The 25647-nt window shown below is 41.7% G+C and overlaps 1 protein-coding gene across 2 annotated transcripts in view; it reads right to left on the bottom strand.

Annotated features, from left to right (window-relative positions):
• Nucleotides 1-25647, bottom strand: part of XPO7 (exportin 7) — an 82965-nt gene that overhangs the window by 44103 nt on the left and 13215 nt on the right. For both annotated transcript variants that reach the window (XM_045003359.1, XM_045003360.1), the window contains exon 2: nucleotides 4146-4217. In XM_045003359.1, coding sequence (XP_044859294.1) covers nucleotides 4146-4217 — 72 coding nt within the window. The remainder of the gene's footprint in view (nucleotides 1-4145; nucleotides 4218-25647) is intronic.

Raw genomic sequence — 25647 nt, 5'->3', positions numbered from 1 at the left:
CTTCAAGATATAACAAGTTACAGAGCTTCCTCCAGGAGAATCACTAACATAGTTCTAAATACCAGCTATCCCAGGGGCATTTTCACAATCATTTTTGCTGCTGCTTTCGCTTTCAGACTACACACAACAAGCTTTCCATTATATCCAATCCACTACTGGCCAAGGAGCAGGAGTAACTAGGTGTCTGCTTGAACAGGTGGCTACCGTGTAATAGCATCATGTATTGCTGCCAAGACAGCTTGCCAGCCTGAACATAGCCATGAATATCCCTTTTGAGCTGGTGCCCTTCCTATCTCCCTACTCTTTACTGTCATTCTTGCCTCTAAACTTCAGTCTTTGCTCTCAAAATAAACTACTCTCTGCACACACACTAAAACCTCTCTACTAAGAAGGTCCTTAGAATTACGCTGAAGTTATTTAAAAGTACAGATTAGCAGCACAGCTTCCCCTCCACCATACATGTCGTCCTCCTCCAGAGTAGGACTGGAAGCATTCTGTGCTTCGTAAACATTTTAAATTTATTTGCTACCAAAGGATTTCTAATATTAAATTTTCAACTTGTTTTCCTCCCTTAAGTTCCAAGCGTTTGTGCCTGGGACTGAAGGATCAGGAACACAGAACACTGCATTACAGAGATGTTTTATCAGGGGAGAAACTCAATAGAATAGAGGAAGAGAGAAAGAACTTCTTGAGGGGTGAGAGATGAGATGAGATCAGTAAAAAAAGGCTGAATGCTTGAGAACGAAAACCCAGTGCGTTATTCCAAGTATATTTATATAGCCTTTGGTAGTGTCTCTTAACACCTCCCCCTCCCATCCCAGATGGCTCCTAGTAAGCAATGAATCTCTGAGCTGCATGATTAGTTTAAGGTCTTGGTTTTGACCTATGACAGCCCTATCGGGCTTGAGACCTCCTTGCTGGAGAGACGCTCCCTTCCCATTCAATACTGACAGACTGAGGTTAGCAGAAGCACTCCATCTAGAGTACCCCCTCCTCTGTTTAAGAAAGAGTTGCCAGCAAGATATTCTCTATGAAAGGCCTTCAAATACTCTAATTTCAGAATTTATTCCTCTTCCCTCCATCCCATAATCCAAAATGGATTATATCTGTGCAAGTCCCATCCATTTACTCAGGTTCCTGTGGAACGAAAGACAGCTGACATTTGTGGGTGAAATGGGCTGTTTCCAGTTTGATTTTCTCTCTGGTTCTAGAGGAGATTATTTTTATCAATTCTTAGACTATTTTAATTGAAGTAAGCGCTATCTAGAGCTGATATGGGATTATATATTTCAATACAGTTTCCTTGTGAAGGTGGCCTCTGACTATTCATATTATTATTTCAAATTTCTGGAGAATCTAATTTCTCTTCCACCCCAACTATGTTTATCGCTGTTACCCTCCATTGTTATGCAAAGGTGGAGACACACTTGTTTGTTGGAGGATTTTGTCTCAGATCAGCTACATTCTTGAGAATGTAAATCTATCATCTGGTCTACTTTAGAAAAGTTGCACTGGTGTGACTAAATCAATTTTTAAAATCTATCAATGCATACTCCTAACATTTAAGGACTTAAATGGGTTTAAACCTTACTTAAATTGATTTAGCTTAATTCACTAAATTTACCAATTTATACTGAATTATCTTAAGGAAGGTTTAAATTGGTTTATGTGCATCTAGAGAGGTTTGCATAGGTGGAATTACATTAATTTTAAATTCATTTAATTCTCCGGGTGCAACTTGTCTAATATACATCTACACTGACTTCAGTTTGTATTTATAAGTGGTGACCTTTTGTTTTTAAAATAAATCTATTACCTGTAGTTGAGCAAAAGATTGTTGTTTCATTTAACAGTCTAAATTAAGGCTACATCTACACTAGAAACTTCAAACTGCTCCCGCAGCAGCGCTTTGAAGTGTGACTGTGGTCACGCGCGAGCGCTGGGGCTCCTGGTAATCCACCTCCACGAGGGGAATGGCTCCCAGTGCTCGGAGTCTGTCCACAATAGCACTTTAAAGTGCTCAAACTTGCTGCACTCAGGAGGGTGATTTTTCACCGCCCTGAGCGCAGCAAGTTTGAGCGCTATAAAATATAAGTGTAGACAAGTCCTTAGTTTCCTTGAAACAAAAGCTGCCACTGTGCTCTCAAACACATGGGCACGTGCAATGCTGTGTCTGCTGTAAAATCGCTTACCTCACTCCCATGTCTCAGATCAAGATTAAGATTTGAGGCTGCTCTGATCTGGTAGGAGACCGCTGGCTCCCTTCACAGGCACACTCTCATGTGACCTCAGAGATCAGTTTCACATGCTCTCAAATAATCAAGAGGAAAATTTCCACTAATCAAATCCAAGAAAGTATTTTGAATCTTGTGAAATCTACTTCGTTTTCAAGTTTTAAGTGGCTCTTTTTAACCTCATACCCAAATGCATCAGTTCAAGACGTTTAACTCAAGAGACACAGTTCTGCCCAAGGACCTACTGAGCAAGAGAATCAAACAAATCCCAGCATCTCACCAAATGAGAAGCCAAGGATATATTGGCATAGAGTTTAAAATGAGTACTGCTGTGCTCAGTGAGAACATATTGCAATAAAAGATAAGGTAAGTAGCAATGAAGACAGCTTTATTACAGTACAATCCAACTGGTATATCCCAATGGAAAAAAGAATGTACCAATTAAGCAATCGAAGGAATTGGGAATATGGGAATTGGGAATATGTCATTCTGGAAGATGTTCACTTATTTCCATAATTTGCTTTATAAATAATTAAATGTCTACAGCACTGAAGTATTATAACAAAACTAGCTTACTGCAGGACTTTAGGCAGGACAGTCATACCACTGATGTTCAAACCAAAGTAGGCCAGTAACAGCCTCTCCTTTCTGGGAGGTGAACATTACTGGATTAACACACACATCCTTCTTCCCATGTTGGAAACCTGGGTTCAGGTAGTGGCGAAAGTCACAAGTGTAATGAGTTCGGTCATTTTAGTCTCATATAGCTAAATCTACAGTGTGCTTTGGAACAATGCAGAAGAATCAGTAATTTTGGCTCAAGAGAAATCTAGCAATGGAGTAGCAGCGGGTGCTGCAGGGTAACATTACAGTGCCTCAGTAGAGCTGTACGGGGAGAGCTTGCCAAGTTCCTGTTCATTCTATGCCTTGTCTCTGAGAGCACTCTCAATAGGCCACTTTCACAAGCACCAAGTTAGTCAGAGTTCAAGACTAGAGGAATCCACTATACCTAGTCTGACCTCCTATAGAGGACAGGCCTCCCCAACCCACTAAACCCAACCACTGAAATTAGACCAAAATATTGCAGTCCTCAGAAGACTAGACTATCATGTGCCATAGGCAGAGAGATGGAGCTTCACCAATTCTTGAGGTCCCTGCAATGGCAAATTTCAAATGTGGTTTTATTTACTTATAAGTCATAGTAATGTTGGTTAGGGGTCCATCACTACAGAAAGCATACAACATTAGAAAACATTACCGTTAAGTGAAAGGTCTCATTTAAATGAAATGAAAGTCATTAGGTTGCCACTTATTAAATGGAACTCTTGCAAAGGATGTAAAAATCTGGGATGAAATTCTAGCCCCATTAAAATTAATAAGAGTTTTGCCAGCGACTGTCATGGAGACAGAATTACACTCTTGGTGAGTGCTTTTGTTTGTTTGTTTTTTTATGATGAATGAGGCAGATCTGAAAGTTACGCGTTCTTTCAAATTTAGAAGCATCAGGAATGCAGAGTCTGGTCTTCCCTAGTTTTGTGGGAGGCCCAGTGGGAGTAAGAAAAGAGGTTTATTTTTGTGTTAATATCTTAATTTTAGGGGAACAGATGTTCAGTCTTTAAACACAGGCTTCCTTTATTCAACGTGTTAATAAGTCAATGAAGTTAAAATAGGTGTTACCATATACAATCCACCAAAGAGTTTTAATCTGCTCATTAAAAATCATTTCCCTCTTAACAGTTCAATTTTCACTCTTGCCTTTTGTGATATCATTTGCACCGGCTCTGCAAACATCATAGTCTTCCAGCCTAGATCAGGACAAGAGTTTTTAAAACAGTAAACAAAAACACCCTGTGGAGAATGAGGGAGATGGCTCAGTTATTTGTTAAGAAACCGCTATGTACTTCAGTTTACCTCTTGATATTTGCCCGTCTCTCTGCATGCATTTAAGTCAAAGGAGGCAGTGAGGTGGAACCAAGCAGGAACCTAAACAATGAGATAAGACACCGATGGTAAACACGAGGGAGTTAAGACAACAATGGCTGGGCCAGTGAGTGGGAAGATGCCATTTTCCAGATGACAGGCACAGTTGGGAGATACCAATGCTGAAAGCGTAGAGACGGAATAAGAGACTACAGTTAAAAAGACAACCTGAAACAAGGATGGGGATACGGATTGTCTGTAGTTGCCTGGGGGTGGGGTGCTGACAGAGAAACTGCAGCAAGCAAACTATCCTCAGCTAGAGATGGAAGTAGCAGGGACGAGTAGAGCTTACCAAAGCTTGCAAGAAAATATTAAGGCTTCGGTAAGAGGAAATACATGCACAAGTCTTTGTTTTAACCCATCTCTCGGCTGTGTATCCTTGGGTAGATAAATACTTGGCTTTGAAGAAGCCATGTGAGTCACTTTAATCGGTTGCTAGTCCCAGGCTCCCAGAGGGAAAGGGCTTATGGGTGCCAAACAGGCATTGGACCTGATGTAAAGTTGGTAAACAGGGGACTGCAGATCAGAGACCCAGTCTAGGAGTGGAAGGGCTGAATGGTTCCACCCAGAGAGGTGAAGGTAGTGAAATATGTCAAAGGGGTGCACTGGAGAGGATCTAAAAGGGATCTAAAGTGCAGCTTGCCTCGTGTCTAGACAGCCCCAAAACCTTGCTTCTCCCCAGATTTTGAAGAGATAGCCTTCTGGCCTATTGCATATACACATCAAAGCAACCATTTTTTTCCTGCTTTGTAGATTACCTGTAACATATCCAGGTATTGGATTAGATATTATACATTAATGTGCATCAAAATAACCAGTGCAGAACAGGCAAGTGAAGGATGAAGGAGATGCTTTTATTTGGCATTTCCTTGCATTTGTCGGTTAGAAGCAATGCCTGAATAGTAGTTTTACTGTTAATAGGCTCAAATACCCAAAAAACATCCACAGAAGGCAGTACTCCAATCAGATCATTCTCTTTGATGAAAATCTTATTGATTCTAATTTTAGAAGAGTTTCACTGATGGATATTTATGCCCTCACGCTGGTAAAGTAATTACATGAATAAATGGACTCTCTCAACAGCCCTTGCGCTGCATTCTACATTTGCAGTGGTGAATTGTAAGTGAACCTCAATCTTTGTACCTTAGTGTCCTCATTTGGAAAATGAGCATCGTATTACTCACCTAACTTGTTTTGGAGAGAATAGATTGCAAGACCAAATTAACCCTGTTAGCTAGTTCAGCCATCACAATAGAGTACAGATGGACATGTTCTCTTGCACAAATAGAGCACTGCCATACAACAGTCACAACAGAAATTTCTGATGCTCTGTTGTTGAAATGGGTGAAACCATTAGGATGTCACTACCAGTAACAAACAGGGAGGAACTTTGTGCAAGTTGTTCTTCCCTGCCCCACATTATGTTTATTGGAACTTTTTCCTGCACTGAAGATTTTGTCTCCTCTATTCAGCTTCTTGAGAAACTGACAAAATAATCACAGCACAAAAGAAACTTTATACAAAAGCAGGAAGACTTCAAAACAAAGCCCTGTGATTCCATCTTTGCGCTAATTCCAAAGGAGTGGGAATGTGGAAGTGGCTGAAAGGGACTGAGCTGGTGTACACCTAATCTCCTTGCTCTCATCATAGCAAGGTGCACCTTGCCATATGGAATGCAAAACAAATCAGTTAAGGGCAGCATACAGCTGCTACATTCAGTTGTTGAATGCCCTCATGCCAGCAGATAGAATGCTCGCTAACAGGAGCTTGCCCTCTGATTTCCAAGCATGTATTACACATGTTCTCTGCAGTGGAAGGACTCACCTCTCAAACCAGGCCTCGTACCTTGTTTTGGGAAGCTACAGTCCAGCAGATAAGTTTCCATCATAAATTCCACTAGCTCAGCTATAATCCAGGCAAACTGCTTGGAGATCAGGAAATGCACCACACAATGCTGGGGTTGGTTGTGAAGTTCTAGCCAGAGCCCTGAATCCAGAGATCTCTTACTCTAGGTCCAGTAGCATATTAGATCACTAGTGAGTTTTAGTTAGACAACTACCTGTAAACTTTTTGCCAACTAATAGGTTATACAGAAGACTGCTTTATCAGTCCGGGATACATTGTTTTATTTTTATCAATCTGAAAACCAAGGCTTGAGCTCCTCAAACAAGGCTCAAGTTAGAATTTAAAGTTAGCATTTACACTTCAGATCCATAAACAAATAATTTTAATCCCTCAGATTTGAGGCACTTTTGTGCTGATATCACACTTTCCTCCCTTACTAAGTCTGAAAGCAGAACAGATTAAAGATGTAACTAAATTAAAAACAGGGAAGTCAGAGACATCCTTCTCTGAATCCACAGTGCCAGAAAGTGGCATCAACAAGACATTCTAAAGGGACAAATTCCTGAAACAACCATGCTACTTAAGGTGCAACCAGTTATCTGTACAGCTTTCCTTAACACCTCATCCGTCGGTTCCACTAGTTTTTCAAATGAGCTTCTCTGCTAATGTTTAAGGCTCCGTTTTAGTCATGGGTATTTTTAGTAAAAGTCACGGACAGTAAACAAAAATTCATGGCCCGTGACCTGTCCATGACTTTTACTATATACTGTATTCCAGTAACCACTGTTCACATGACCATGGTGTTAAGTATTTGTATCTGTCATTTTTCCACTACAAGCCTATTTTCAGTCATTTTTAACTGGCCTGGCAAAATTGACTTTGTAGAGAAGTCTGACCATGTAAGTTCAGTCCAGAAGCAAATATACTGTTTATAAATGATCAAGTTGATTGTAAAATAGCAAGAGGTACTATGAAGTGGTAGTTCTGTTCTGCTGTATTACTCTGTTCCTGAGGATCCAGTCTTCTGTGCATATCTGTTCAAGCAGGCTGCTGAGGCAAGCAAATCCACAAAAATTCTGCTTTGCCCTCCCCAGAACATCATACAGCCCATTAGAAATGCCAACACCAGCAACATGGAGCTGAGGACACACAGGGATAAAAGTCTGTAAGCCTTTTCTATGCAACGGACACACTTCTAGGACAATTTAGAACAATCATTCTTCTGAACAGCCTTAGTCATGAGGCATCTTTTTCAGTCTCCTAAGCAATAGCATGGTGCGTATTCAATATTCATATTCTTTATTTGCTATGTTTTTCGGTTCTTACTGAATGAATAAGCAAGATAAACACTTACAAAGACTGGAGAAATCACACAAGCAATTCCATTACCCATTAAGCAAGATCTTAATAATGTAGTTGCCTGTTAAAATCTACCACCTGTACACAGAATCATAGAAATGTAGACCTGGAAAGGACCTTGAGAAGTCATCCAGTTCAGTCCCCTGTGCTGTGCCAGGACCAAGTAAACCTAGACTATCCCTTACAGCTGTTTGTCCAACCTGTGTTCTAAAAACCTCAACTGATGGGGATTCTACAACCTCCTTTGAAAGCCTATTCCAGAGCTTAAGCTATCCTTATAGTTAAGAAAGTTTTTCTTAATATAGAACCTCAAATCTCCCTTGCTGCAGATTAAGCCCATTACTTCTTATCCTACCTTCAGAAGACACAGAACAATTGATCTCAGTGCTCTTTATAACAGTCCTTAATATATTTGTAGACTGTTATCAGGTCCCTCCCTCAGTCTTAGTTTCTCAAGACTAAACATGCCCCGCCCCCATAATCCTCCTAGGTCAGGTTTTCTAAACCTTCTATCATTTTTCTTATTCTCCTCTAGACTCTCTCCATTTTGTCAATATCTTTCCTGAAATGTGGTGCCCAGAATTGGATACATTAGTCCAGCTGAGGTCTCTCCAGTGCCAAGTAGAGAGGGACAATTACTTGCTATGTCTTACATACAGCTCTCCTGTTAATACATCCCAGAACGATATTTGCTTTTTTCGCAGCTGCATCACGTTGACAACTCATATTCAATCTGTGATTCACTATAAACCTTGGATCTTTTTCAGCAGTACTACCATGTAAGCCCATTATGCCCCATTTTGTAGTTGTGTATTTGATTTTTCCTTCCTAAGTGAAGTACTTTGCCCTTGTCTATTGAATTTAATCTTTGTGATTTCAGACTAATTCTCCAGTTTCTCAAGGTTGTTTTGAATTTGAATCCTACCCTCCAAAGTGCTTGCCTCTCTCATCTTGGTGTCATCTGCAAATTTTTTAAGCATACTCTCTACTCCATTACCCAAGTCATTAATGAAAATATTGACTAGTACTGGATCCAGGATTGACCCCCACAGGTCCCACTAGATACATCTTCCCTATTTGACAGTGAACCACTGATAACTACTCTTTATGGTCTTTCAACCAGTTCTGAACCCATCTTATAATAACTTCATCTAGACCACATTTCCCTAACTTGCTTATGACACCGTCATATGGGACTGTGCCAAAAGCCTTACTAAGAAAATCAAGATGTGATATATCTACTACTGCCCTGTCAAAGAAGAAAATTAGGTTGGTTTGGCATGATTTGTTCTTGACAAAGCCATACTAACTATTCCTTTTAGCCCTAGTATCTGCCAGGTGCTTACAAACTGATTGTTTAGTAATTTGTTCCAGTATTTTTCCAGGGATCCAAGTTAGGCTGACTGGTTTATAATTCCCAGGTCCTCTTTGTTTCCCTTTTTAAAGTTAGGTAGTATGTTTGCCCTTCTTCAGTTTCTGGGACCTCAATCAACCTCCAGGAGTTCTCAAAGATAATAGCTAATGGTTCTGAGTTAGATTCAGCTAGCTCTCAAGTACCCGAGGATGAATTTCATCAGGCCCAGCTCCTCTGAATACATCTAACTTATGTAAGTATTCTTTAACTGGTTCTTTCCCTATTTTGGCTTGTGTTTCTTCCCCCTGAGCTGTTAATATTAACTGTGTTGAGCATCTACCCACCATTCATCTTTTTAGCGAAGACTGAAGCAAAATAGGCATTAAATACCCCAGTGTTCTTGATATCACCAGTTATTAGCTCTTCTTTGCCGCTAAGTAGAGGGCCTACACTTTCCTCCATCTTTCTCTTGCTTCTAATGTATTTAAAGAACATCTTCTTATTGCCTTTTACGTCCCTAGCTAGGTTTAACTCATTTTTGTGCCTTAGCTTTTCTGCAAGATCTTAAAATACCAGTTATTTTCACAATGACAACGGACCAGATTCTCAGCTGCTGTAAGTCAGCATAGCTCCATTGGCTTCAATAGAGCTAGGACAATGTACACAAATCGGAAGGACAGGCCCTATATATGAATTACTAAACACTGATCTAATAATATTCTTCCAAAGTTAAAAACAAAAGGATACACACAAAAAAAGATTTACAACCAACTGTATATAGTTTCACACTACTGTCCATTCTTTAATATTTTGTTAGAGGCTTGGATATAACATTTTCCTCCTAATGAACGGCCTCTCTGCCTTCTGGCAAACACTGATTCTTCTCCACCAGTGTTCTGAACTTTGTTGAAATAAACACGGCTCCTTTTGTTTAACACCATTTTCCACTTGTCATGACAAATCATCCTTGTTTGTACACAAAACATGATCAGTGTCAGCCTAGCACTCAGAATAAGGTTTGTTAGTTAACTGCTTCAGAACCATAACAAACATACCATGAGAGGTTGAGGAAAAAAAATCATAGTTATTCCATCTGCTTTCATTCTTTAAAAAGTTTCTCAGCAATGAAATAGAAGAAAATAAGATATAGAATGAGGACCTCCATGATCTTGAACTTTTGAGGAAAGTTTCACGTTGGACTGCCGATGTCCCTTTAATTAAAAGATAGACTAAACCACAACAGCCTGCCGAGCTATTACTAGCACCAATGTTGCAGGCAGCAGTACTGAAATTCCTGTTTTTTAGTGATTGTTCACTGCTTAGCAGGTAGAAAAGTAGGCCAGCTGGAGCTGGGGGGAAAAGATTTTGGGTAGGTCTACAATGGAGCTGGAAGATGTGAGCGCCAGCTCAAGCAGACACACCTGCCTTTGCTCTGATCCAGCTAGTGCACTAAAAACAGAATGGTTGCTGTATGGTGCAAGGGGCTAGCTGCCTGAGTATGATCCCGTCTGAGACCCTAGGACTATTCAGGGTAGCTACACTTCAGAGCTATCACACTAACCATAGATCGAGCTCGTGTGAGTATATCTACTTGAGCTGGAAATTACCCCTTCCAGCTTTAGTGGAGACGTACACATAATCACTCAACAATTCCTGAGCATATGCTGTGATGTATAACAAATGTACAAGCAGAGGTGAACAGAGCAAAGAAAGATGAAGATTTGATTAATTTAAAACTCAATCAACAGGCAGAAATATTACTGCTATCCAACCCCAGAAGAGTCTGCAAGAAATTGTCCTCTTTGGGGATGAAAGTTAACACACTGTCATGCCATTTAACATACAAGCCTTCCTTTCCATTTTGGAAGCCTAGGTTTCAACTGTAGCATAAGCCACAAGATGAAGTTGTTTTAGCCTCTGAAGGGCAATAGGTCCATATCTATAAATTCACAGTGCAGTTGGGAACAATGCAGAGGAATTAGCAATCTACTCAGGAGAAACAGGAGGTGTATGAGAAAGCATGCAGAGCCCTGGTAAAGTTGTGAAGAGGATGGGGAGCTTGCACAGTTCCTATTCCCAATGGCCCCCATTCAGAAAAGCATGTAAGCATGTGCTTGAAGTTCCTATGCCTATAATCTTAGAAGCATCATCAGTTCACTACTTTCACAAGCACTAAATTCAAACACTGAAACTATTCCAGCCCATTCCTCTGGAGAGCTTTATTTTAATTTTGAGTCACAATAATGTTGCTGTTGAGGTTCATCATCATATACAGTATACAACATTAGAAGATACTGCCATAAAGTCTCAAGGCTTGTCTAACTTTCCTGAGTGCGTCTGTGCAAAGTGATTTAACTGACAATTTAATGCACATTGGTTAAATTGGATTAAACTAAACCAGACTAAGGCCACTTTACTTCCAAACAATAACCTCCACATGGGGGTTTAGTGCACAGTAGCTTCACATCTTTAGTTAATTCATCTTAACTTTGAGCCTCATGTTAAAATTAGCCTGACACTCCCTTAGCTTGCCCAAAGTATCCTGGTGCAGAAGGGACATCATGTAAAGGAATCTTTTATGGCACATATACAGAAATACCAAAGCACAACAAGACAACTGCAGGATGGAGTGGATGGCTGAACTTGGAATTTCCTTGTATTTGTCAGATTCAGTCCATGAATGGCAATATTATGTTTTAATTGAATGTGCTCAACAGCGAGAAAACATTTGCACTACACACTGTAATCCAATCAAATGACATTCTCTGATGAAAATCTTTTAGGTGCTATTTTAGGGAGATCTTCACTGATGGATATTTCTCTCCTTGCGTGCCTTAACTAGATCACCTATTCCATTAATAAGCAGAACACTTCAACTGTCCCAATGCTGTATTCCAAGTTTGCAATGCTAAGCCTTCAGCATACTCTACCAAAGTTGCAGTGACAGAATACAGGAGTTTCTTCTCCCTCCTCTAGCAGAGGGCAAGAGAAAAATCAGACTAGCTTTCCTCTAGCAGTGACTAATTTTCTGAATGTCACATGATCTGCTGTTAGGAGTAATAAATAGGTGGGGATTATTTAACTTCAGAGACTAGGCAATATCTACTGTTTTTACCAAGATTAAAATACCATGTAGTATAGTGATTATGTAGAGCAGGAACCCTGTATATATTAGATAAGGGCTAAAGCGTGAGACAGCAAAGTATTCATATGTTAAAATGCTAGTTGAGTTCTACAATTTAAACACAAACACTACTAAAATGAGTGGAAGGCACGTAAGTAGAAGGGGACCCAAAGGAGAGAGGATGTAAAAAAGTTACAATACCACACTTATGTCCATCACAGCTTTCATTCAAGAAATGCTCTTTATAAAACACTAAACCTCACAACACACTTGAGATTGGAAACGATCCATTTAACATGTATGGAAACAAAAACAGAGCAGTTAACTGACAGTGTCAAATGGACGAGCATCCAGCAATCCTGGCTGCCGATGACACTAGACGACACTTCTACTTAGTAACACACTACTTTGCAACAGTGTCACAGCAAATTAGGTTGCCAATTTGGACACAAAGAAGAAAGAAACTGAGTCACTCAAAGAAGTGAGGAGGTCATCAACTCTCTTCCCTGCCAATGCAGGATTGTTCCCAAAGTTATTTTGCCCTCCTAGCATGTTAATATTGAAATCCTAATACAGTAGTGTAAAATACTCTGTTGTAAACACTCTACTTAGAGGCCTAAAGTATCCTATGTAAAAGTGGTAAGTCAAATTTCTCTTATATTTCACACTGTGAAAAGTAAGGCCATAAGATAAATGACTGAAGTTTCAGGCTCTTAGATGGAGTATTTCTTATAACCTCATGTTTAAACGTCTCTGATCTAGAAGTGAATTTTTCATATAACCACACCTAGTGACAACATGGGACACTAGATGAAAAAGCAAACCACTATCACATACACACTTGCTAACAGTTCTGCACACTCAGTTTCTCTGATTAAATACTTAACTCATTTCACATTTCCATTTTCTAGTAAATTATGTTTAAGTTTTCCTCCCCTAGCTTTCCTGTTATCTTTGCCGCACACAAATGATCAGGATTACAATTTATTTGTAAACAAGCATTTTATTGCACACATTGGATGCATGCTGAAGACTTTCCATGTTACATGGATGATATTTTCTAAATGTGGGGTGAAACTGATTATTCTAACAGGTTTCAGAGTAGCAGCCGTGTTAGTCTGTATCCGCAAAAAGAACAGGAGTACTTGTGGCACCTTAAAGACTAACAAATTATTCTAAGACTCATAAGTAAAATTTAACAATAGTGTATTGAGTCAGTAGCTATTCACACTCCTCAGGCCTGACCTACATTTAAAGAAGAACAGACTCGGAGCAGAAACAGCTGAAAAGAAAGTTGACTATAGCTCCTTCCCCCATTTGACAGTATCTATTCCTTACTAGCTCATCACCCGGATATAAACAGAAGCCATGTGGGATTCTGTACAAGTCATACAATTTTAACAGGTTTGTTTGTACACCTAACAACCTTACAAATATGCAGAGATAAAAGAACAAATTTTTTTCCTCTACCCTCCTATGCTCCCATTAAGCTAAATAAAAGTTAAGTGTTGAATTTTAACTGTCAGGATCCCCCAGCATGGCTGCAAAGTGCTTTGAGATCCTCTGATGAAAGGTATTACACAAGTGCAGCACACTATGGCACTGTTTGAAATAACAAATTTCTTGATTCAAAGACAACATACATAAGAACATAAGAACGGCCGTACTGGGTGAGACCAAAGGTCCATCTAGCCCAGTATCCCGTCTGCCGACACTGGCCAATGCCAGCTGCCCCAGAGAGAGTGAGCCTAACAGGTAATGATCAAGTGATCTCTCTCCTGCCATCCATCTCCATCCTCTGACAAACAGAGTCTAGGGACACTATTCCTTACCCATCGTGGCTAATAGCCATTAATGGACTTAACCTCCATGAATTTATCCAGTTCTCTTTTAAACGCTGTTATAGTCCTGGCCTTCGCAACTTCCTCAGGTAAGGAGTTCCATAGGTTGACTGTGCGCTGTGTGAAGAACTTCCTTTTATTTGTTTTAAACCTGCTGCCTATTAAAAGACATCATTCCATCTGTTGTATAAATCTTCTCATTGAGGAAGAACACCACATGAAACCAACAAACTTGAGAAACAAATAAGCAGATACATTTCCCTCCCCAAAAATGAGTATGGAAGTTCTCTCTTGGGCCAAGACCATTGTAACATGCTCTTGGTGTTTTGAAACACCCCATCCTGTTAGCAGGCTGGCGTGTGTGTGTGTGTGTCTCTCTTGTTGGGTAATAGCTAAGAGGATACTGTTGACTGACTAAGGGTATGGCTACACTTGAGAGTTGCAGCGCTGGTGGAGGCTTTCCAGCGCGGCAATTAGTAACTGTCCACACCTGCAGAGCACATCCAGCGCTGCAACTCCCTGGCTGTACACTTGGGTCTGCTTGGGGTATAACGATTGCAGCGCTGGTGCTGCAGCGCTGGTTGTAAAGTGTGGCCACAAACCAGCGCTGTTATTGGCCTCCAGGGTATTAGGAGATATCCCAGAATGCTTTTAACTAAATTACTCTCTTTGTTTTGTTATGATGCCTCTCTTTGTTTTGTTGTGAACTCGGGGCTCCGGGAGCTGCTTATCTAAAAAACAAACACAGCTCCTGTTTGCTGTGATCAATCTGTAACTGACTGTGAACAATCAATTGAGATAACCCACTACCTTGCTGTGAATGAGGCAGGCAGGGGGATGAGTGTTTGCTTGAGGAGAGAAATAGCGGGGGCAGGGGGGAGAAAGGGAGTCGTTGGAGCAGCTGCTTATCTGGTCTGCAGGCTGTTTGCAGTTAAGAGTAAATGAGGGGTCGGGGAAATTTTCAGATTTTGCAAGGCAGGAAGCTGATACACAGTGTCAGCTCCAAAAATCCACTCTCTCTCTCTCCCTCACTCCCTGTCACACTCCACTCCACCCCCCTCTTTTGAAAAGCACGTTGCTGCCACTTGAACGCTGGGATAGCTGCCCATAATGCATCACTTCCAACAGCGCTGCAAATGCTGCAAATGTGGCCACACTGCAGCGCTGGTAGCTGTGAGTGTGGCCACACACCAGCGCTTTCCCTACACAGCTGTACGAAGACAGCTGTAACTCCCAGCGCTGCACACTTGCAAGTGTAGCCATACCCTGAGGCAGGTGGCTCATTATCTTAACAAGATTAAGGGAGGAGTTCTACAGGGGATCTAGAGCAGGGGTCGGCAACCTTTCAGAAGTGGTGTGCCGAGTCTTCATTTATTCACTCGAATGTAAGGTTTTGTGTGCAGTAAAAATTTAATGTTTTTAGAAGGTCTCTTTCTATAAATCTATAATATATAACTAAACTATTGTTGTATGTAAAGTAAATAAGGCTTTAAAAATGTTTAAGAAGCTTCATTTAAAATTAAATTAAAATGCGGCGCCCCCTGGACTGGTGGCCAGGACCTGGGCAGTGTGAGTGCCACTGAAAATCGGCTTGCGTGCCGCCTTTGGCACCCGTGCCATAGGTTGCCTACCCCTGATATAGAGTGTGGGCTGAGCATTCCTCAGCTAGGAAACACCAAACCTTTGAAGGCCTGGGATGAACTTTGTGTGCATCTGAGGAAGTGGGTTTTTCACCAACAAAAGCTTATGCCCAAATAAATCTGTTAGTCCAGGGGTCAGCAACCTTTCAGACGTTGCTATCTATCCAACCACACACACAGCCCAGAAGAAAAGTCTGTCCTATCTCGGGGACTCTCTTTCTGCCCTGCCACCCCCACTAACATGATACAGTTCTGCGGCGATCTGGAAGCCTACTTTCGCCATCTCCGACTCAAAGAATACTTTCAGGATAACACTGAACAGCCCACTGATACACAGTTACCCTCCCACCAACAGCACAAGAAGAAGAACTCCACATGGACTCCTCCTGAGGGTCGAAATGACAGTCTGGACCTATACATAGAATGCTTCCGCTGACGTGCATAGGCAGAAATTGTGGAAAAACAACATCGCTTGCCTCATAACCTAAGTTGTGCAGAACGCAATGCCATCCACAGCCTCAGAAAGCACCCTGACATTATAATCAAAGAGGCTGATAAAGGAAGTGCTGTTGTCATCATGAATAGGTCTGACTACCAAAAGGAGGCCGCCAGACAACTCTGCAATACCAAATTCTACAGGCCACTTCCCTCAGATCCCACTGAGGAATACACTAAAACTGCACCATCTACTCAGGACACTCCCTACACTAACACCGGAACAAATCGACATACCCTTAGAGCCCCGACCAGGGTTATTTTATCTACTACCCAAGATCCACAAACCCGGAAATCCTGGACGCCCCATCATCTCGGGCATTGGCACTCTCACTGAAGGACTGTCTGGATATGTGGACTCTCTACTCAGACCCTATGCCACCAGCACTCCCAGCTATCTCCGTGACACCACTGATTTCCTGAGGAAACTACAATGCATTGGAGACCTTCCAGAAAACACCATCCTAGCCACCATGGATGTAGAGGCTCTCTACACAAACATCCCACACACTGATGGAATACAAGCTGTCAGGAACAGTATCCCTGATGATGCCACAGCACAACTGGTTGCTGAGCTCTGTGCCTTTATCCTCACGCACAACTATTTCAAATTTGATGACAATATATATCTCCAGATCAGTGGCACCGCTATGGGCACTCGCATGGCCCCACAATATGCCAATATTTTTATGGCAGACCTGGAACAACGCTTCCTCAGCTCCCGTCCACTCACGCCCCTTCTCTACCTACGCTACATTGATGACATCTTCATCATCTGGACACATGGGAAGGAGACTCTGGAAAAATTCCACCACGATTTCAACAGCTTCCACCCCACCATCAACCTCAGTCTGGACCAATCTACATGGGAGGTCCACTTCCTAGACACCACGGTGCAAATAAGTGATGGTCACATTAACACCACCCTATACCGAAAACCTACCGACCGCTATGCCTACCTTCATGCCTCCAGCTTCCATCCCGGGCACACCACACAATCCATTGTCTACAGCCAAGCACTGAGGTACAACCGTATCTGCTCTAACCCCTCAGACAGAGACCAACACCTACAAAATCTCCATCAAGCATTCTCAGAACTACAATACCCACACGAGGAAATAAGGAAACAGATCAACAGAGCCAGACGTGTACCCAGAAGCCTCCTACTGCAAGACAAACCCAAGAAAGAAACCAACAGGACTCCACTGGCCATCACATACAGTCCCCAGCTAAAACCCCTCCAACGCATCATCAGGGATCTACAACCCATCCTGGACAATGATCCCACACTTTCACAGACCTTGGGTGGCAGGCCAGTCCTCGCCTACAGACAACCTGCCAACCTGAAGCATAGTCTCACCAGTAACTGCACACTGCACCATAGTATCTCTAACTCAGGAACCAATCCATGCAACAAACCTCGATGCCAACTCTGCCCACATATCTACACCAGCGACACCATCACAGGACCTAACCAGATCAGCCACACCATCACCGATTCTTTCACCTGCACGTCCACCAATGTAATATATGCCATCATATGCCAGCAATGCCCCTCTGCTATGTACATCGGCCAAACTGGACAGTCTCTACGGAAAAGGATAAATGGACACAAATCAGATATTAGGAATGGCAATATACAAAAACCTGTAGGAGAACACTTCAACCTCCCTGGCCACACAATAGCAGATCTTAAGGTGGCCATCCTGCAGCAAAAAAATTTCAGGACCAGACTTCAGAGAGAAACTGCTGAGCTTCAGTTCATCTGCAAATTTGACACCATCAGCTCAGGATTAAACAAAGACTGTGAATGGCTTGCCAACTACAAAACCAGTTTCTCCTCTCTTGGTTTTCACACCTCAGCTGCTAGAAGAGGGCCTCATCCTCCCTGATTGAACTAACCTTGTTAACTCCAGCCTGCTTCTTGCTTGCTTATATATACCTGCCCCTGGAAATTTCCACTACATGCATCTGACGAAGTGGGTATTCACCCACGAAAGCTCATGCTCCAAAACGTCTGTTAGTCTATAAGGTGCCACAAGACTCTTTGCTGCTCTTTCAGACGTGGTGTGCCGAGTCTTCATTTATTCACTGTAATTTAAGGTTTCACATGCCAGTAATACATTTAAGAAAATCTCTTTCTAGAAGTCTATAATGTATAACTAAACTATTGTTGTATGTAAAGTAAATAAGGTTTTTAAAATGTTTAAGAAGCTTCATTTAAAATAAAATTAAAATGCAGAGCCCCCTGGACTGGTGGCCAGGACCCAGGCAGTGTGAGTGCCACTGAAAATCAGCTTGCGTGCTGCCTTCGGCACGCATGCCATAGGTTGCCTACCCCTGTGTTAGTCTTTAAGGTGCCACCGGACTCCTCATTGTTTTTGTGTTATTTGTTTCTTTCTTTGTTAATATGCCAAACTCCAGGAAGGGAATGAGCTTTTTTTATCCTACAGTGTGTGAACTTTGCTTGAGAACGGTTAGGGAAAGGCATCTGATTACAACTGCATACAGTTTTAGCCCTACGCAAATTATAGGCAGATATAGTTTCCAGGTTTTTTCCACCCAGGTCATCCATTTCTGAAGAGTATGATGGGTTTTTTTCGGCTTTGTTTTTTTGTTTTTAATGGAGTTGCTGACATAGGCTTCGTGAGAATTGCCTCAGTACTGATGAAAAGCCAAAAGTTTTAGGCCAAGATTAAAAAAAAAAAAAAAAGCCCAAACAAAACAAAACACCCACCATACTATTCAGGGGTCTCAAGTTAGCCCCCCAAATCTGATCTTCAAAAAATTCTGAGTATCCAGCAGCCTCTGTTGACTTCAGTGAGAACTGCTGGTTCTCAGCACTTTTGAAATATCAGCCACTGACTTGGAGGCCTTACTCTGGCACCCATTCTTTAAAAAGTCTCTGCTTCGGTGCTTTCCCAGTGAGAATGAATATCTGTGGAGCTGACAGAGTGATAAAGCATAAACAGGAGACTGAAAAAAAAGTTAAGACAGAAAGCATAAAAGTAAAATTGTCACGAGCGTTTTCCACACATCAAATATAAACAGTGTGTGATCATCTTCAAATGATAAATACCCCCAAGAAAACAGCTACTGAAAAAGGAGGCTTCAGGAAATGGCTGTGGAATTGATCCTATATTACATGGTTGCTTAAAAATCACTCTTTGCATACAAGGGCTGCAATAAGCTTTAAGCAGGTTTAGTTCAATAGATTCTGACTTAGCCATGCTACAGTTCCCGTTTCAGATAATTGAGGAAATGTATGCTGCATTTGGCACTTCTGGAATGGTGGTTGAAGCATGAAGGGACATATCAATCTTCAGCGCAACTGGCACATAAATATCTTGTGATGCCAGCTACAACAGTGCCATGCGAACTTCTGTTCTCACTGTCAGCTGACATTGTAAACAAGAAGCGGGCAACATTATCGCCTGCAAATTGTAACCAAACTTGTTTGTCTGAGCGATGGCTGAAGTAGGACTGAGTGGACTTGTAGGCTCTAAAGTTTTACATTGTTTTATTTTTGAATGCAGTTTTTTGATACATAATTCTACATTTGTAAGCTCAACTTTCATGATAAAGAGATTGCACTACAGTACTTTTATTAGAAGAGTTGAAAAATACTATTTCTTTTGTTTTTTACTGTGAAAATATTTGTAATAAAAATAAAGTGAGCACTGTACATTTTGTATTGTGTTGTAATTTAAATCAATATATTTGAAAATGTAGAAAACATCCAAAAATATTTAAGTAAATGGCATTCTATTATTGTTTAAGTGCGAGATTAATCACGATTAATTTTTTAAAATCTCCTGACAGCCCTACTATTTATGCACTTCCAGCACATCACAATTATTTATTGCAGTAGTATCCATAGGCATCTCCTTGCATCTTTCAGGGAATCAATAAAAAATTCCCCATTTTCTCCCCTAAAGCAAACATTCTTCTAACCAAGGTGGGCTGGATGGGATTTCTTTTAGAGAGTCTAGCAATGCCACTCCTACTCAGGTACTGTAGAACAACTCGAGGCACCTGTTACAAGGTGATAAACATAATTCCTATGCAAAATTCTCAGCACTTGCTGACCCAGAGAAGCAAATACCAGACTTGGGAATCCAACAATGATTTGTGGCATCATTTCTGATTTAGCACGGGATTGTGCTGTGCACAGATTTTCATGAGATGCAAGCTCAGGGGATGAGTTTCCTTACGAGTGGTAAAATGTGTAGTGTTTCCAGGGCAGATCACTCATAAAAACTGACAAAAAGGTACATATCTAGTTTTAGACATGCTGCAAGATCTGTCCTTCTTCACCCACGCCTACCATAAATGAGCTACCACAGTTTAGCACTTCTTTAGGACCAAAAAGGCACTCAACACTCTACATTGCTCATAAATAGAGGTAATCCCTGCACCAGGGACCTTATAATCTAAGAACAAGAATGATTGAGTGTAAGTAGGAAGTGAAACTGCTGACATGCAACAGCAGAAACTATTCAATAAACTACTCAGAAACAAATATCGCAGCGTAATTTCACTGAGGCTCAGCTCTGTTTTTCCAACAAGGACGACAGTTGGTTACAGGGTATTAAAAGGAGGAATGATAAGCATGTGCCTAGTTTAGTAATATAAAAGTGTGCCTTCAGTGAGTATGTGATGCTTATGCTAGTGGCACTTACATATGTAGCAAACTGCATCCCAATTTGCAAGTGCAAACAATAATGAATTAAAAAAAAAAAAAGGACATGCCAAAGGCCCATTTAGTCTCACAGAGAAGGAGCAGATCAACTGACTTCCACTTCTGTCTGATCAGCTGAAACAACATGTATTTCAACCAGTTGTGTTCTGGGTTTGCAGTTTTGTGACGCACTTAGAAATAGCAAGATCCAAATAAACACAGCAGAGACTCCGCAAGCTCGACTCAAATCATAGTGCCTCAATGGAGCAGTAACCTGACCCATTGCATAAGTAGAGCCCTGCAAATCTGCAGATATCCACTTTATAGCCACATCTGCAGATATCTGTGGACCATGTTTGCACATCGCAGACCGTATGCGGATATAAATTTTGTATCCATGCAAGGCTCTATGCATAAGTACCACAAGAACTTGTAAGAGGAAAAGAAGCCCTTGCAACTTACCTTGTTTTAGAAACTTATGAAGCAAGAACTATGTATAATGTGAACAATTCTTAGTTGCACTTACATAGACTAGGAGCTTAATCTGGCTAAAAGTTTTACATGAAGCAAGTCTGAAAGTCCTGACTCTTAACTAACATTTAGATTATCAATCCAAATAATTCATATTAAAAATATACCTCATTGCAAGGCACTTAGATGTTCAGAAGTAGTATCAGAGGGGTAGCCATGTTAGTCTGGATCTGTTAAAAGCAATAAAGAGTCCTGTGGCGCCTTATAGACTAAGGGTATGGCTACACTGGCGAGTTGCAGCGCTGGAAAGCCTCCACCAGCGCTGCAATTAGTAAGTGGCCACACCTGCAGGGCACTTCCAGCGCTGCAACTCCCTGGCTGCAGCGCTGGCCGTACACCTCACTCAGCATGGGGAATAAGGATTCCAGCGCTGGTGCTGCAGCGCTGGTCATCAAGTGTGGCCACACACCAGCGCTGTGATTGGCCTCCAGGGTATAAGGCTGTATCCCAGAATGCTTTTATAAATTACTCTCTTTGTTTTGTTATGCAGCCTCTCTTTGTTTTGTTGTGAACTCCGTTGATCCCAGAGCTGTTTATCTACAAACACTGATCACAGCAAACAGGAGCTATCTGTGAACAATCAAATGAGATAATGAGGCAGGCAGGGAGGGAGTGTAGGCTTGACAGAAACAGCAGGGGCAGAGGGGAGAAAGGGAGTCGTGTTGGCTGCAGGCTGTTTGCAGTTAAGAGTTAAGGGTAAGGGATCGGGAACATGTTCTGATTTTTCAAGTCAGGAAGCTAACACGCAGTGTTGGCTCCAAAAATCCACTCTCTCTCTCTCCCCCCACTCCCTGTCACACTACACCCCCCCCCCCCTTTTGAAAAGCACCGTTGCTGCCACCTGAATGCTGGGATAGCTGCCCATAATGCATCACTCCCAACAGCACTGCAAATACTGCAAATGTGGCCACACACCAGCGCTGGCCCTGCACAGCTGGACGACCAGCGCTGCAACTACCAGCGCTGCAGATTTGTAAGTGTAGCCATACCCTAACAGATGTATTGGAGCATAAGCTTTCATGGGTGAATACCCACTTTGTCAGACGCATGTAATAGAAATTTCCAGAGGCAGGTATAAAAATGCAGGCTAGAATCAGTCTAGAGATAACGAGGTTAGTTCAATCAGGGAGGATGAGGCCCTGTTCTAGCAGTTGAGGTGTGAACACCAAGGGAGGAGAAACTGCTTTTGTAGTTGGCTAGCCATTCACAGTCTTTGTTTAATCCTGAGCTGATGGTGTCAAATTTGCAAATGAACTGAAGCTCAGCAGTTTCTCTTTGAAGTCTGGTCCTGAAGTGTTTTTGCTGTAGGATGGCTACCTTTAAATCTGCTATCGTGTGGCCAGGAAGGTTGAAGTGTTCTCCTACAGGTTTTTGTATATTGCCATTCCTAATATCTGACTTGTGTCCATTTATCCTTTTACGTAGGGACTTTCCAGTTTGGCCGATGTACATAGCAGAGGGGCACTGCTGGCACATGATGGCATACATAACGTTGGTGGACGTGCAGGTGAATGAACTGGTGATAGTGTAGCTATTTGGTTAGGTCCTGTGATGGTGTTGCTGGCGTAGATATGTGGACAGAGTTGGCATTGAGTTTTGTTGCATGGATTGGTTCCTGAGTTAGAGTTGCTATGGTGTGGTGTGTGGTTGCTGGTGAGAATATGCTTAAGGTTGGCGGGCTGTCTGTGGGTGAGGACTGGCCTGCCTCCCAAGGTCTGTGAAAGCGAGGGATCATTGTCCAGAATGGGTTGTAGATCATTGATGAAGCATTGGAGAGGTTTAAGCTGAGGACTGTAGGTGATGGCCAGTGGAGTTCTGTTGGTTTCTTTCTTGTAGTAAGCGCCTTCTGTTTCTTCTTTCTTGTTTCTTTCAGTAGTAAGCTCCTTCACAAGAATGATGTTTGTCCAGGGTCTCTCATTATTTTCCCCCACTTTAAGAAACCTTTTGGTGCCCCTCATTACATGAAAGTGAGACACTACCTTATTTAATAAAATTGATTTTAACCAATTAATTCCTGTAGAAGTTAGTACTTCCCCTGTATTCCTGCCCACTACATTTGATGAAGGTCAACCACCATTTCCAGCTGAACTGGAACAAGGCAAGTAGTGAAGCCATTGTGAGCATCACTTGTTTAGGCAGGAGTGAAACCACTTTGCTGGATATACAGTATCGGGTGATCAGGTGAAAGATGTCATCATCTGGATAAGTCAAGCTCCTTTTTTTAAGTCTCTGGTGTCTTTTTAACCACAAGTTAATAACTCCGTAGTATTTTATGAAAACGGAGTATAATCCTATGTAATCCAAGTAAACGTTCCCCATTTCAGTAAATCAGGTGCTAAGATCCAGGCTACTCATGAGTAGGGCCCTATCAAATTCACAGTCCATTTTGGTCAATTTCACAGTCATAGGATTTTATAAATAGTAAATTTCATGATTTCAGCTACACTTCTACCCCGATATAACGCGACCCGATATAACACAAATTCGAATATAATACAGTAAAGCATTGCTCTGGGGGGAATGGGAGGCGGGGCGGTGGCGCAGGGCTGTGCACTCCGCGGATCAAAGCAAGTTCGATATAACGCGGTTTCACCTATAACGTGGTAAGATTTTTTGGCTCCCGAGGACAGTGTTATATCGGGGTAGAGGTGTATTTAAATCTGAAATTTCAAGGTGTTGTAATTGTAGGGGTCCTGACCCAAAAGGGAGTTGTGTTGAGGGGTGCTGCAAGGTTATTGTAGGGGGGCTGTGGTATTGCTACCCTTACTTCTGCGCTGCTACTGGCAGCAGCGCTGCCTTCAGAGCTGAGCATCTGGAGTATGGCAGCTGCTGGACGGGAGACAGAGCCACTGCCAGCAGCAGCGTGGAAGTAAGAATGGCATGGTATGGTATTGCCACCCTTACTTCTGTGCTGCTGCCTTCAGAGCTGGGCGGCTGGAGAGTGACTGCTGTTGATAGGGTGCCCAGCTCTGAAGGCAGTACAGAAGTAAGGGTAGCAATATCGCAACCTCCCTAAAATAACCTGGTGACCCCCCTGCAACTCCCTTTTAGGTCAGGACCCCCAATTTGAGAAATGCTGGTCTCCCCTGTGAAATCTGTATAGTATAGGGTAAAAGCACACAAAAGACCAGATTTTCAGGGGGAGGGGGGACACACCAGATTTCATGGTCCATGATGTGTTTTTCATGGCCGTGAATTTGGTAGGGCCCCACTCATGAGACATTCCTAAGCACAGAGGCTACTTCTACACAGTTACTACCAATATTTAACTACACACATTTGTAAAGTGGTCGGAAACACTTTTTAGATTTTCCTATTACAAAGAAATCTATTCCTGAGACATCTAGCTGTTAAAAGCGTTTTAGAAAAGAAGTTTGATTTTTTAGAAAAATCCAAATACATATTGCTTTTTAGACACTGAGTGGCAGGGTTGGAAGAAGATGTGCAACCTTTGTTTTAATAACTCAAAATTGGACAAATACAGCAAACGCTCATTGTGGTTCTTCACTTCTGGTGACGAACCATAGATTCGTTAACACATCAGAGGCTTGGACAGAATCATCACCATTCATTTGCAAGCACAAGGAGCAGCTGTGAAACAATGGGTTATCTTGGTTGACATGGATTGAAACCACACACACACAGCCCCAAACAAAATCAAGAGTTAGGGAAGATAATATTCTGATTGGTAAATCGGCAAAATAATCCCTGGAGTGCATCATTTGAGAATTCTGCAGTTCCAAAATCTTATTTAGTTAAAAAACTAACTGAAAAGTAAGATTTATTTTGTAAACCCAGCAAGAAGTCTTATAGGAGTGAACTGCTTCTAAAGTCACAGATCAATTTTCCCATACAGACTTGCATTTTGTTATAAAGAGGGGGAAAAGGTTTTGTAATCTCTTCCACTGTGTTTGGGACACAGATAGGAATGGAAGATAAGGAACTTCATTGGGCTTTGGTATTTGCAATGGGAAAATAAGATGAGTCAACTACAGTACTAGTAACGCTTGCTGCCATGAAGAAACAAGCTGGCTTTCAAATTCCTGGATCATATTTCCCCCTCAACTAACAAGAGCTACAAACAACATTTGGGGCTTTAGCTGTGCAAACAAAAGCCAGCCTTCAGGTGCAACAATCAAAAGTGCACAGTCTCCCCCTGCTATACATTTCACAGTCACACTGGTGATTGTCAGTTTGTTCCAGACATTCAACACACGACAGAAGTAATATTTTACCTAAATGGGAACACGTTACAAAGAAGCCAATATTTAAATCAAGCACTCTGCATTGACAAGCCCAAGCCATGCACTATGCAGATTCCTTAGGGGTGCAGAGTTGCTCTTTCATCCAGATTTAAAAAAAAAAAAAAAAGGCACCCCTGAGATGTGTGCTGAGTTCCATAACCAGTGAACACCCTGAAGGTGTAAAGCCTCTATGAACTGCTGTATCTCTTCATACATAAAACTGCAGAAGCTCAGCAAAGTTTGCAAACTTATCTTTAACTTACTGATTTAACTAGAGGCACTTTAGAACATTATCCTCTACTGATATTTCTTCTTTAGC

Source organism: Mauremys mutica, chromosome 2, assembly GCF_020497125.1.
Source record: "Mauremys mutica isolate MM-2020 ecotype Southern chromosome 2, ASM2049712v1, whole genome shotgun sequence".
Lineage (NCBI taxonomy): Eukaryota > Metazoa > Chordata > Testudines > Geoemydidae > Mauremys > Mauremys mutica.
This window is presented reverse-complemented; position numbering and strand designations above follow the sequence as displayed.